At 42.4% G+C, this 14,554-nt stretch overlaps 1 protein-coding gene across 4 annotated transcripts in view; it reads left to right on the plus strand.

Moving 5' to 3' along the window:
* The first annotated feature begins 8,171 nt into the window (after window positions 1-8,171).
* Window positions 8,172-14,554, plus strand: part of INTU (inturned planar cell polarity protein) — a 41,537-nt gene continuing 35,154 nt past the window's right edge. For 3 of the 4 annotated variants that reach the window (XR_011683243.1, XM_071452361.1, XM_071452363.1), the window contains exon 1: window positions 12,700-12,863. Coding sequence is in view for 3 of the 4 variants with exons in the window: in XM_071452361.1 (XP_071308462.1) it covers window positions 12,715-12,863 (149 nt within the window). In the remaining variant the exon portion in view is untranslated. Of the gene's footprint in view, window positions 8,362-12,699; window positions 12,864-14,554 lie in introns of those variants that run through there. The other variant, XM_071452362.1, reaches the window with a different exon arrangement.

Consider the following 14,554-nt stretch of genomic DNA (forward strand, 5'->3'; position numbering starts at 1 on the left):
TATTGTATATTGTAGGAGAAGTACAAAATTCAGGTCCTCAAATAATCTATTTTCTATTTATGAAAGCATGACTTTAGTCACCATTACTTTTATCTGCAAGTCATATGCTACATTCTACATTGGATTTTGCACAAAAGCTTGAATTAAAATAGAAGTGTTGTCTGCTTGTTTTCTGTATTGCAGAACTTCCTAGGATTCCTCCCTAGGAAGGAATTTCATTCTCATTCTCTAAAGGGAATATGCCTTTGCTGAGACTGGTCTAAAGTCATGGGAGGCAAATTTCATTTGAGTTGGCTTTCTGATTTTCTGATATTCCTGATAATGACATCTGTGTCTGTATGTATCCTAGTTCTCCATTTCCTGTGATTTTTCCAAAATAGAAAACTGAGTTAGAAAAATGAGTAAAGTCTTTTTCTTGATATGAAATCTACAATATTCCTGAGAACAGTTCAGTTGTGACAGACACTGTTAAACAGCTCCATGGGCTGGGTAAATTACCAATATGCAAAATGACTAAGGAAAAGCATCCAGGCTTTATAATTTTTGGTTAAACACTAAAGCCTGTGACAGCTCTGTGCAGGTTTGCCAAGCTCTCAGGAATCAGGGAAGCAGGAGGAGGCTAGCTTTCCTTGCATCACTTTGCATCACTCCCTCACCTCTGACACTGTGGCACCATTTGCACTTTCCAAAAAAACAAACAAGCAAGGCAAAAAAGCAACCAAACAAAAAACCCACAAACAAACAAACAAACCCACAAAACAAGAAGGAAAGCAAAATAAAAATAAACAAAAAAACCAAACACAAACCTCTTTGAAGTCTGACACATGCAGACACAATATAGATGAAGAGATAAGTAAGTAACTTGTCTCCTCAAAGGAAGACATTCCTCTGTGCATCCCATATGAGCAATTCTGTCTCAAGAATCCTCTCTGTCCTTGGAATTCTTACTGCACTGTTATTTCCGGGAAGAACAATCAGTGACATTTTACAGGGGACAGAAGCTTCTGAAAAGCCTGGATTTTTGGCAGCAGGATCAAAGAACAGTCTTGCAAATCCTACTCCCATCACTGACTTCCAAACTACTCCTAAAATCCCCTCTTTGTGTATATACATTCTGTCTGTACTTTTCTTCTCTCTTTATAAAAACATATGCACAGTTTTGAACTCACTTAAAACTGACCCTTATGAAATTATCAGCATTTTTTTTAAATTTCAAACAGAACTTGTACAATGCATATGGGGAAAAAATATTCAACTTTTCAGCCCAGAGATGGCTTGGAATATATAACCAGGTGCCAGCCACAAGTTACACAATTCTATTCGCAGAAATGGATGTCCTTAACATAGTTTTGCTTCCATTTTCAGAGAAATCCATGTGCAGCTTCACATTATATTGGTTTTGATGGTGTGTACAGCGTGTGCTTGCTGACCAAAGCAAACACTGTATTTGTCATTTAAGAGTCAGAAGTTTTTTTGCAGTCTGGAAATGGTCTCCACAGTTTTTCCCATCATGTTAGCAAGCTTTTATTAGTTAATCTGAGTTATTTATTAGTTAATTGAGAAGACTGCTGTTACAGAAGAGCATTGTGGAGTTACTACATAGACGAGCACAGAACTTGCAATGCCCTCTAGTGTTTCTTGCCTGGAAATCAAAAATTAGAGTGAAATTTTGTTAGCAAGCTTGGTTAGTTGCACTCTTAAGTCCCTCGGTAGATATTGAAAACTAACCCATTGTAAATACAGCCACACCATGAAACACAGATCCTCCATTAGATGGCAAACGAACAGATAGCTGAGATTACAGAGACCACAAGAAATTCAAGTTGCACTGTAGTTTGATGAGAATTGCATTATCTCAGAGACAGGGAGAGCACCCTACCCTAAACCACCACTCCATGACTGCCCTGAATTTCATGTGTGTACACACTGAGAAACAGTCCTGGTGCTGGAAGACCACAGTCAAGCCAAGACATGACACAATGTATTTACAAAGTTCTCTCCCAAAACGGCAGAAATCATAAAAGCTACACAAACATCAGGATTTTGTCATCTAGCTAGCAACTATCTAAGAAATAACAATTATTTTTGGAGCAGTGGCTGCTTTGATTTGACATGCAGCACAGCAGCAGCAATGGATCATTACAGCACTGTGCCCAAGCTAAACAGCTTTGATCACGCTTTTATGTTCAAGCAACTCTCTCACAAAGTATCACCCTTGTTCTGCAAGGTTCTGGTAGCTGAGATCTCCCCACCCTCCTGCTGTGTGCACTCAGGAAGATATGTCCCTAGCATCTCTTAGATTCCTAGTCAGCAATTTCTTACTTCTGCTTCATTAATCTGAAGAAAAGTCCATCTTTAGTTGGTTTTCATGCTTCAAACACATCAGAATAGAACAGAAAAAAGCTTCCAAAACAATGTGGTGGCAAACTCCCAAGCTATCCCCTACTCATTTGTGAGGGTTAAACTAGTTGTTGGTTGGTTTATTTAATGATGATGTTTATTCCAGGAATGTGTTGGCTTTATAATTTTTTTTACTTCACAAGAAATGATACACAATTCATTTTTATAAAGTAACATAAGCAAAACAGTGTCACACAAAGTTGTGTTTGTGGGACAAAGTGACCATAAGATTACATCAATCACTGAGAAGGAATGAATAGGGAACTTTTTTCAGAAATAAATATATATTGCCTAGAAATTGAATTCTTAGGGATTCATCCTCAGGCACCTTCCTGCCCATTGATTTCAACAGGTTTTAGGCAGCTGAAGTCCTTTCAGGATATAGGGATTAACCTGAATTATGCTTTTATTTCTGAGCACCACAAGGAAGCCCAGAAATAATTAGAAACAAAGAAAAAGAGTAGTGAAGTTCACTTTTATCTGGAGTCTCTCATAATCTTCAAATCTAAACCAGCTGAAGAAAAGCCTAAAAATCATATTTTAATCAATAACTCCTTACACATATCCAGAATGTTTAAACTAGAACTTTTTCTAGAAGTCCTTAAAAACTGGTAAATAATGGATAAAGATTTAGAGGGAAGAAATGTCTACAAGAAAAAGGAGCCAAAGCATTAATAATAAAAATAGTGATGAGGTTATTTCTGACCTCCAATTGATTTTGTGAAAGCCACTGGTTTATCCATACAACAATAATCTCAAACTGAGAGGCTGGAACTGATCGTAAAAACTTTGATAAGCACCAGGTGGTGCTATTTTGCTTTTTTAAAATTTTGTAGCTTGGTTAAATATTTACACTTTTAAATAATAATCTCTGATGAAAACTAAATGAGTGAGAAGAGTATTTATTATGTCATAACTGTAAATTAGTTGTGGCTTCTTTTGGTGTTATGCATTTATATATTTAAGAAGTAGAGGATTCCCAACACATCTGATAGGAAAATTAAAACTGTCTTTAAGTCTTTAAAATAATCCTACTTCTCTCACAATTAAACTAGTTTTATAAACTGTTTAATCCATAGAAATTCTACATATGCTCCTCTCATATTCTCACACAAAAAAAAGAAAATTCATGTTAATCCAAATGTGCTGTTTTGTGAGGTGGCACATATAAAGTAGGTGTATTTGCTCAAGGATTTTTAAATTACAGACAGGCTATTTCAAAGCAATGCACCAAAGTCTGTGCCTCCAGAAACTCAGACAAGACCAGAAGCTGGGGATAAGAGGGAGAGAGAGATTTAAAATCAATCCTAAAAAATAAATCTGGGATCAAAATTCAAAGATTTTTTTAATTTAGCATGTTTGCCACATATTCCTATACTTTGCCCAGATGTTCATATAAAAAATAAGTTGCCTCTTTTCATGGTTCTGATCTATTTCTCACAAGAGCACATGGCCACAAACTGTATTTCTAGACAAGTTTACAAGAACTTTATCAGCTTCAGTTTAACAAAGTCTAATCATGTTTTATCAGTCTTTGCAATATATCAGTCATGTAATAATTTTTAGGGTGGCTTTTTCAACGAGGTTTAGGTTTCTTGTTGGTGCAATAACTGTCTTAGAGGAAGTAATAAGAACCCAGTAAGTTGTTTTAAAGGCCATGAAGTAGCCACATGTTGCCAACCTATCCCCACTGTTCTGCAAGCTGAAGATTCTTGGCAGAAGTGAAAGATTGATATGAAATGAGTGACATCATCCTATGCTGCTCTTCAGCTTATCACTTACTCCTTGGATTAATGATTTCCCCACAGACTATAAATTTGTATTTCCAGGGGTTCCTGTACTGCTGACTTCACCAGTTTGCCAAAGCATTGCCTTTGTGGCTGCTTTTGAAGAGAGCCCAGAACTGCAGGAGATTTGTTTGACAAATAAATTGGGTTTTCTCTCTTGCTGCTGCAAGGCTGGGCTGAAGGCAGAGCCTGGAATGCACAGAAGGTTTAGTGCCCCTGCAGTGTGACAAGAAGAGATCATTAAACTCAGTGTAGCAGAGCTGTTCCTTCTGCTCTCTGCAGTGCAGTGCTGATGTAGCACAAGGCAGGTAACAGGAGAGCTTGGGCAACCCAGCTGTCTCCACACAGACACAAAACAAGGAGCTATTCTGTAAGTGATGCAGTAACACCAAAATCTCTCTGTGTTTGGGTTTTACTTTTTCAGATGCCACTAGGTTCAATAAGAATAAAAGCAAGTCCAGAGGTGGATGTCCAGATCTGATTGTGTCAGAAATGAAAATTAGAGTGTTGCCTCTGCCTTTTAGAACCTTTCCAGTTGTTTGTAGGCAAGATGCACAGCCAGGAAACATCCCCTTGGAAAAATACCCTACCAATCCCACTCCTTGGTCTTTCAAACATGGCAACAGACAGGCAGCAGCAGCCGAGGATGCATCTTCTGGTGAGGGAGAACCTCCCTTGTCCAAGAACAACAACACCCATGCCACAGAACTGCCAACACTATCCACTGTTAATCAGCAGAAGATCAAGTCAAACTCATTTTCCTAATTCCTGTAGATTTAAGGAATGTTTCTAGACAGAATGGCAGAACAGGAAAGTAACCTTGTACCCTAACAAACATTTGCCATGGTCCTTACTTTGGGAATTGAATACAGTAAAGTACAGTGTCCCTTACTCACAGGTATCATCAAACAGAAAAAAAAAAAAAAAAAAAAAAAAAAAAGGGACTTTTTTCCTTCAATTCAAAGAATGAAGTCTTTCCCAAAACATTTAAATTCTCCCCATCATGTGCTAACATCTCATGACTCATGACATAAATGACACATCATACATATGAAGTAATAAGCTGATTTCCACCTTGTGCTGCCCATGAATGCTGATTAATCTTTGATCCCTGGGCACACTAAAATTCACCAGCCAAGTCAAGGAGATTAAAAGTGTTTGAATACTGCAAAAGTAGCTTTACCACCTCTTTTAGTCTTTTCCAAAAAGGGATTATGACTCAAAAACTTCTAACCTTGTCAGCATACGAAATAGTTGCATAATCTGTTAAAGCCTTACATCAGTTGGAGAAAAAACACAGTTTAAATTCAGAAAGAGGAGTATGTCATGAACACAGCATCAGGTATTTTGCTATTTCCTTTTTTCATTCATTTCAGCAACACCAGAATTGTTCTGTAACAAAGCAGGAGGGTTTTCACAAGGCAATTCAGCTGGCAGCAAAAGTACCACAATAGAAGGGGAGCCCAGGTATGCTATTGTTACTTTGTAGGCAGGATGTCTTCAAATTCTCTACTTTTGTCATTTCTGTGTGTTTAAACTGGTTGAATTTCCTCCTTCCCCAATCCCTATTGGTTTGGTTTTGTCTGCATTGCAGGATTTTATAATCTTTCTCCAACTGCACTTATTTTATGAATTCAGAAAAATGTGCTGTAGTGCCATGTTCTCATTTGTGTACGAATTCAAGAGCTGACAAACTTCAAATGGAATCGTGACCTTCCTTTTAAGTTGCCTAAAACCTTGCAGAAAATACAATGCAATTGCACTTTGTATTTCAGTGAAACTGCAATGATACATGTGTGTCTGTATGTATCCTAGTTCTCCATTTCCTGTGATTTTTCCAAAATAGCAAACTGAGTTAGAAAAATGAGTAATGTCTACAAAACTCAATAAAGTAATTCTTGTAAATGTCAAAGGCTGGGATATCTGCAGGATTAGCTGCTAGCTCAGACCCCTGTCTTTTAACTTTAAAAACTTATGTGCAACTAAGGTAATGCAAATATATTCAGGAAAAAACATAGGACTCTGAAAGTATCCACTGTATCACTTTTGACTCTCCACTCCTCTTTCATTTCCCACTTGTGTCACCCATAAATATTGAGTCTAGGCATATTAAATGTGATAGAAGTTGTAATTCACACCTAGAAAAACATTCTATTTGATTTTAAAATTAATAAGTTGGCCTGTTTATCAGCAGTGTGGTGCTATGTGATTTCCATTTCATAAGGTACACAAAACCTAACTTACCTTCTCTCATTTTGGCACATTTTGGGAGTCTCTATACTTATATTTACACGTTCTAGTTTTGCTGAGTTGTGAGCAATTCTAATAAAGACCTTCACAACCAATTTTAAACCCATGTAAAAGTAAAATACTACTAGCAGATGATACTACCATTAAATTCAGCATTAGCTCAGTAGTTTAAGAACACCAAAAAAAAAGAAAGTGAGAAGGAGCCCAGGGAAAAAGAAAAGCTGACAAGGATTTTGGAAAGGCCTTCTGGACACACAGGGTGATTTTGACGGTAACATTTGGGTGTTTTGTTGTTTTCTACCATCAAATTCCTGACCCAGATGTGGAGTTGGTGCTGCCCTAAGTGAATAGGGAAAACACACCCCTGTTGTGTACAAATGAAACATTTCTGCTCCCTCAGGGCACGAAAAAGATAAAAAGGCTGAAATATGGAGGGTGCCTAAGTGTTTTTCTAAGGCAACACAACCACCAGGAATTTTCCATCAGCTTTCTGAAATCAAATGTGGGTAATGCAAAAAGTGTCACTGTGGAAGCATTATGCTGATACTTAGACACAAGACCCTGGTGTACATTCAGCTTCCCTGGCACCCTGGTGCCAATGATTTTTATTTATTGTAGTCCTGCTGCTGTTGCTCACCTCAATGGAGGATGGTGGTTCTGCATCTTTGACAGGAGTGGGATTCAGAGGGGATTGTCCTTCTCTTAAAATTTCATGCTGGTATCAAAGAGAAAAACAAAACAAAATTTTAGGAAAAGGAAAAAATGTTAAGACACCTAAATATTTGAGTCACACTACTTGGTGAGAATTCCACCCACAGACTCACAGTAATTCTGCATTCACCCTCTCCAAACTGAGTTGTTGCCACTGCCTACTCAAGCCAAAGTCTCCAAAAAAGCTGAAGCTTTTGCTCCATGTGGTGGCCACCATCCCACGGAGTGTGGTGCTAAAATATTCAGTGGTTTCCAGTTTGCTATCCACTGCCTATCATGCCAGTGGTCCTCCTCTTAATGGTCTTTCTGGGAAACTACTGCCTTGCTGTGCTTCTGTTACAACCTCAGGCACAATGTCTGAGGGAAACTAAAATTCATGGGTTTTGTAACAGATTGCAAGACTTTATTAGCTATTGATCTTATGTCAGCTGTCGGAGAAAACCTGGAGGAGATGACCACATCTTGAAAAATTAGAGAAAACTGAACCCATAAAAGGGAGCAGAGAAAATCAATTATAGCAATTCACAGGAATGAATAAAAACTGTGAAGATATGGGTTTTATACATTCATGTCCCTGTTCATTCAATATACTGCATCAGAATTTTACAGATGGGAACCCAGTAAGGAGTCCTGTGATCATCTGAAACCACTTGTAACTAATATTTTGTGAAAGAGGGAATCAAAGACCGGATTGGATTTTGTGCGATTGGTAATTATTCACATTGTTACTTACGGAAAAAGGATCAATCGGAATTCAAAATTCAGAATTCAAATTCACTACTTTGACCAGCAGGAAAACACACGGGGAAAAACTATTTTCTCACATAGCGGGAGCTGGGGATGAAGCTCTGGGTGGGGGGGAGGTGTAAATCTACTGCTGCAGCTAGGAATTGCTTTTCTTTATTCATCTCAAAGTCTGCTTTTCACGCTTGGCGAGTTCCTGACACAAACCACACCGTGTCCCAGCGCAGCGGAGCAGGCGCGCTCTCCCGGCCGCGCTTCCCCCGCGCCCCGCGGCGCGGCGCCGCTGGGCCCCGGGCGCGGACGGACGCACGGACGGACGGGCGGACGGGCTGCGGGGCTGCGGGGCTCTCTCCACCTGCCCGCGGCCGCCCGCAGTGCCGATGTTCGGGGCGGGCAGGTACAGCATCCCGCGGCCCGTCACCAGGAACCTGGAGGACCTGGACTCGGTGCAGAGCGTCCTGCTGCACAGGTCAGTGCCCGCCACGGGGAGCGGGGGGCGGCTGCCCGGGATCGCCGCTGCCCGGGATCGCCGCTGCCCGGGATCGCCGCTGCCCGGGATCGCCGCTGCCCGGGATGGCTTCCCCAGCTCGGCAGGGCTCCGGCACCCCTGTCCCTCCGCAGGGCAGCCCCCGCCAGGCGCAGGGACAGCGGAGCCACCCGAGCCCCGGCCAGCTCCCCTTTTGTCGTGGCTGCAGGAAGGGCGAGGAGCCGGGGCTGCCCCTCTGTGCACGACAAGGCAAGGCAAGGGAAGGGGAGGCTGCCGGCGGGGAGCCGAGGCGCCCTGGGGTTTCCCTCCCTCCTTCCTGGAGAGAGGAGGATGTGCAGGTGAAGGACTCTTACATGTGCAGAGAAACGTGCTGATACTCTTTAATATGGATTGATGCTGTTGCATGCGTGCCATAAGCGTTTTGAACCCTTCTCTAAGGGCAGGGGATAATGCATTCTAACTCGCGCACAAATCCAGAGGGATGGGAAAGAAGTCCTTAAGTGGATGTACAGGAGGCGGCACGCTCTATGAGAAGCAGCTGCTTTTCCTCCTGCTTTCACCATCCCTAACGTGCGATTTTCCGCGGTACCCCCCCACAAAGACATCTCGACAATAGGATCTTGCCCAGATCTGAAAGCCACCCTTAATGGCATTTTCCATGTGCTTAGCTGAGAGCCGCAGAAACTTGACAAAGAAAAACGCATCCCATTCAGCAGAATCCAAGAGAAGCTCATCTCCAGCTCTGCTGAAGTGTTTCCTGTTTCTCAGCCACGCTGGTTTATTTCCAGCTGCACAGAAAAAGCACACGGGCGCTTCCAGTGCCAGCTCCAAGCAGCTCTTGCTATGGAATCTAACAAGTGGTTGTTAACTGCGGCTCAAGGCGTCAGCCGTGTGAAATCCTTTCCTGTGAGCGCTGGGGATGCAAACGCAGCGCAGCGAGGAGGGCACGCTGCGATCAGCCTGCTCCGGCACGGCTCTCTGAGGCTGCTTTATGCACAATAAACGTGCTCGTGTGCAAACACAGCCCCGTGGACTTCTCAGTGACTTAACTGAAAATGTTCTGTCTCAGAGCCGGATTAAAAACGTGCTGCCCCGTGGTATTGCTTACGTTCATATCCTCTGAGTGGAATAAGGCTGCTCACGCTTGAAACATTTGCATGTTGAGTGACTGCAAATAATGGCTTTCTTTCAGGCCTGACATGCTTGCTATGCATAGCAGGTGATCCTAAAAAAAGGGCATTTAAAACGTTTAAGGTGAAGTAAAAGCAGTAGGAAAAAATATGAAAATTACAGCTGCTTTTCCTTCTGGAGAAAACTCTTAACTCTATGAGACTGTTTTTCAAAAGAATGGGATGAGTTATACTGCTCTTCCCAGATATTTCATGGCTGTCTCCCTGTTGGTTTTGTGTTCTTCTCAAATACCTTCTGTGATCAGAGTTGATACAGAAAGCTTAAGAAGTCAGAATATTCTGTTTCATTTATTGAGCACTAGAGTGTTTGCTCACAAAACTTCTGTCCCTTTGGTGCCAGAGATAGCTTTCATTCTCCGTGGAGTCTGTTTATATGTAAATATCCCAATTAAAATGACAGCCCAGTGTCACTCTTCAATTCATGCCATTTTGCTGTGGATGGTCTCTGCACAGCCCTGTCAGAGGAGCTGTGAACAGAAGGTTTTTTAATCACAGTCTTACAGAGTTTTATGGAAACCTGGTGACCAAAAAAATCTTAATTATTAAGGAATCCTTGTGAAATATGTATTTTGTCCCTTAAGAAACACTTGGGCAGGCGAGGGGAAAGTTGTGTTGTTGTCATTAATTTTTAAAAAAGAGGAAATTATTTCTGACATATTTTGCTCATGCTGTTCCCTGGAGAAATAAAAAAACCCAGGAATCAATAGCTGAAACATAATGTCACTCATATTTTTTGGCTAGTTTTTCTTTCAGTAAACAGGTGTTAGCAAGAAACACAACTGAAAAACAAAGATGAAACTATTTCCCTCTTAGTTTTATCTGCTTGTAATGTATCATGTTTTATCTGTGTATCATTTGGGTCTGTCCAGTTGTGGGTAGAGTCTTCCTGGAAATGTTAAGTGATGTGAAATCAAGAAAGGAAAAAAGGAAACATTAACAAGTCACTTAGGGCCTTCTTACCTCATTATCAGTAATGAAGAGCTGCAATTTGAAGCATGGACACCAGTGTGTCCCATACCCTGTCTTCTTTTAACTTCAGTCTCCTTCTCAACATAGGCATGGATCAAGGCAGGCTGTTGTTTTTTAAAGCACAACAGCTTCTGAAACAGGTTAAGTCAAAAAAAAAAAGTACCAACAAGAAACTCTTGCTCAGGAAATAAATTTCCACACATGAAAGCTGTTCTTTGCAGGAACAGCAAATCAGAACAACCTTCAGGCTTTAATTATCCACTGCTAAGTGCTCATTACCCAGTTGTCCAGTGAGGGTGAGCAGTGCTGTTGATGCCAGTGATACCCCCTGGCAGATTTTTACCATCTGCATGTTAAAAACAGCAACTTGGCATAGAAGGCTCATGGATTCCTTAGTGAGGAGGAGCATCAGCCCCAGCTCTTTGGATTAAGTGTAAAGTGTCTGCCAGAAGACAAATTATTTCAAGTTTCATCCTAATATTTATGCCCAAGAAATGACAGGCTTTCCTCTCAAGAGGGATTGTGTGGGAAAATCTGTGTCTTCACTAAAATAAGATCCTGCTGTGTGAGATATATCCTGCAATCTTTAATTGTTCCCACAGCAGCAGAAATTCCACATTCGTTTCAGCAAAGTCTTTAGGTGGCTCCCAGCTACTCCTCTCAGAGGACCCAAAGCCTTCCATCATCCTTCCATTCCCACTATGCTTATTCCTATAAAATAGCAAGTGGTGTAAAACCACTGGCTCCTTGAGAGAGAGCCTGTATTTCTCACTTAGTGAGCAAACAACTGGAACCAATTCATCAGCTCTTGAACTCAGAGAAATTTAACTAACACAGCACCATCTGGCATTGACTATCACTTCTCTACAGAAACACTTCAGTGTGCTGCTCTGTGTATTAGAAGTGCTTGCAAATGTAAGCATAATTAGGGAGGGTGGGACAGTGTATCTCACCTTCTAAATGAAACCATAGTAAAACAAGCGTTTTTCTTTAGGAAATGTTTCTGTCCCCCCTTCTGGATAGGTTTGTAGTCTTAATAACCATGCAATGGTAATTTATCTGTGAAATCAGGTCTTGTTCAGGGACTTCAGAATGGCCCTTCAGTACTTAATATAGGTATTTTTACTCCAGTTGAAGCCTTAATCACATGGATGTGAGTCCAAAACATTTCTGTCTGTTAATTCACTTGAAATCATGCTAACTAATGTACGCTTCCCTAAAGCAATTTCAAGCACAGCAATTTCATACCAGGATTCTGTCACTTCTCTGTAGTGTTCCAGGGCTATAAAACCTCACTGCTGAAGCTGTGCAAATATCCCACAGAGCAGAGATTAAATCCAGCCCATGAAACATGTTCCAACAATTACTCTCCATCCCTTTCCCAGCTCACCATGTGTGTCCTGATGGCTTTACTGACACAGCTACACTGCAAGTTGTCTGCAGGGCTGCCATAGGTCTTGTTTTTTCATGAATATGAATAATTTAAGTCCTGAAAACCGAGTAGGGGCTTTTTTTGTGTGTGTGTGTGTGTCTCGGCTGTGCATGATTTTACACGTGTAGACTGCAGGGGCTTTTTTAAGGCACTTGTTTGGGCCTGTCACATCCTTGCTTCCCCTGAACCGCCCTGCTCTCCTGACAAACCTAAGGAGAAAGTACCTTAATTCCTCACAGCTCGTTAAACTGATACAATAGCACATAAAATAAAGCACAGAGGCATCCCATTGCTTACCAGCTGCCCTCAGAACCTATTTTTACCTCGTGTTTCCCCCTCCTGACCAGTGTTTGGTTACAACGCTCTGAGCCTCACCGCGGGACGCCGGAGTGTCACTACCGGCGTCTTTTACGGGACGGCTGCTCGGACCTTGCAATCGGGCAACTAAATAAAGTCTGGTGCGGTCCTGTTGAGCCAGGGAAAGGCGTCCGAGGGCCGGGGGAAGCCGGGAGAAGCCGGGGGATGCCGGGCACAGGGCAATTCCCGCGGCCATGGAGGGTCTACCCTCACGGCCCCTCACGGCCCCTCACGGCCCCTCACGGCCCCTCACGGCCCCTCACGGCCCCTCACGGCCCCTCACGGCCGGGCGCTCCCGCGTCCCTCCGTTCCCATGTCGACGGGGGCCGCCGGCCAATGGGAGGGCGCGGCGCGCGTCACGTGCCCCCCGCCCGGCGCGAAGCTGTCATGGCGTCCCGGGCGGCCGCCGGGAGCGGCGCTGCCGAGGGGATGGAGGCGGCCCGGGGAGAAAGCGCCGAGCCCGCGGGAACCGGCAGCGACACCGACACCGACACCGACACTGGCTCTGGCGGCTCCTCACTGGCCGCCAGCTCCGAGTAAGGGCGGGGACGGGAAGGGCGAGCCGCGGGGACTTGGCCGGGGTCGCGCCACCCGTGCGCGGCGGGAGCGCCCCGGCGCTGCTGGGCTGGGCTGAGCTGGGTTTAGCTAAACTGGGTTTAGCTAAACTGGGTTTAGCTGAGCTGAGCTGGCTGTAGGAGCAGAGGGCAATGCGAGGTGTCCGACAGGGCCTCCCTGGCGAGCCCTGGCGGTATCGCGGTGTGCGCTCAGCCGCGGGCGGTCCCTGCGCTGGGTCCTGCATCCCCCCGGGGAAGCGGAGGGCAAGGAGGGACTTGGCACGGGCTGCCGCAAGAAAGGTGCAGTCTCTCATTTCGGTGTCCTAAGTCAGAAGGGAGTTCTGTAATAATGCGTATTTTAAAGTACCTCCGGGGTTTTAGTTTATTTGTATATTTTTTAGTCGGGATGAAGTTAACCTTAGAACATTAGCTTGGTCCCCTGTGTTAAGACAGCTGTGCTTTACACTTCGAATGTGTATTTCACAGATCTTCTAAGTCAGAAGGCAGTTCTGTAATAATACATATTTTAAAGTTATAAATGCAGCCTCCAGAGTTTTAGTTATTTGTATATTTTTTAGTTTGGATGAAGTTAAACTTACAACATGGACTTGGTTCCCTGTGTTAAGACAGCCATGCTTTACATTTTGAATGTGTCTTTCACACATCTTCTGTCTAAGCCAGAAGATAGTTCTGTAACAATACATATTTTAAAGTTACAAATGCAATTTCCGGGGTTTAGTTTATTTGTGTATTTTTTAATTTGGGTGAAGTTAAACTTAGAACATTAATTTGGTTCCCTGTGTTAAGACAGCTGTGCTTGACATTTCCAATGTGTATTTCAGGGTCTAATCAATAGCATTTCATTCAGCATGTTAGTTTCATCAGGCTCTGCAGGGGAAGGGAAAAAAAAGGTTTAAGTGGAGAAGGTAGAATTGTGTTCAAGCCTAGTTTAATTTGTAGTTGCCCTGTACCTCTGGCTCAGAGACAAAGCTGTTGTATGTACACCTACCTTACTTTATTCCTATGTTTATAAACCAGAAGGGAACTGTAATATTTCAGCCTGAAGCCATATTTTTTTAATATTTTGTATGTTTGGGTTTTTTCTTTTCCCAAGTCTTTAATCCAAAATGCCATTTTACTGTCATTCTTTATATATGTTTAAGGGATAAAGCTGTACCACAGATTTCAGCACATAACACATGCCTACTACTTGTAATAATATGTATAATATTTCTAATAATTTATCTATATAACAATTTATCCAGCAGAACTTGGATCCTTTTTTTCTAATTTATCTTTCTTCCATGAATGGACAATTTCAATCAGCAGAGTTTTTCAGACATTTATCCCAAAGAGGACATACCTGTGTGGGATCAGTGGAACTACTCTTAGAGAAATGCAGGCCTTCAAGTTTTCTAGCTCCTTTGATTGAAGCTTCCAGTCCTAGAGGCAACTTGAGTTTATTGTGTAAGCATTTGTTTTGACACAAGAGAAAACAGATGAAAATTATATTTTTTTTTCCTTTCTTCTTGCCTTGCTTGGTTTCAATTTATTGTGATACTACAGCATTAGGGGGAAAAACCTCTCAGTCTAGGTGCTGACTTGTTTCAGATTTTCTTTTCCAGATGTCTGTGTGGATCTCTCTTGGGAAAGTGAGAGTTTTTGGTTTGGTT

Source organism: Agelaius tricolor, unplaced genomic scaffold (assembly GCF_023055355.1).
Source record: "Agelaius tricolor isolate 1412-34295 unplaced genomic scaffold, bAgeTri1.0.p SCAF_34, whole genome shotgun sequence".
Taxonomy (NCBI): domain Eukaryota; kingdom Metazoa; phylum Chordata; class Aves; order Passeriformes; family Icteridae; genus Agelaius; species Agelaius tricolor.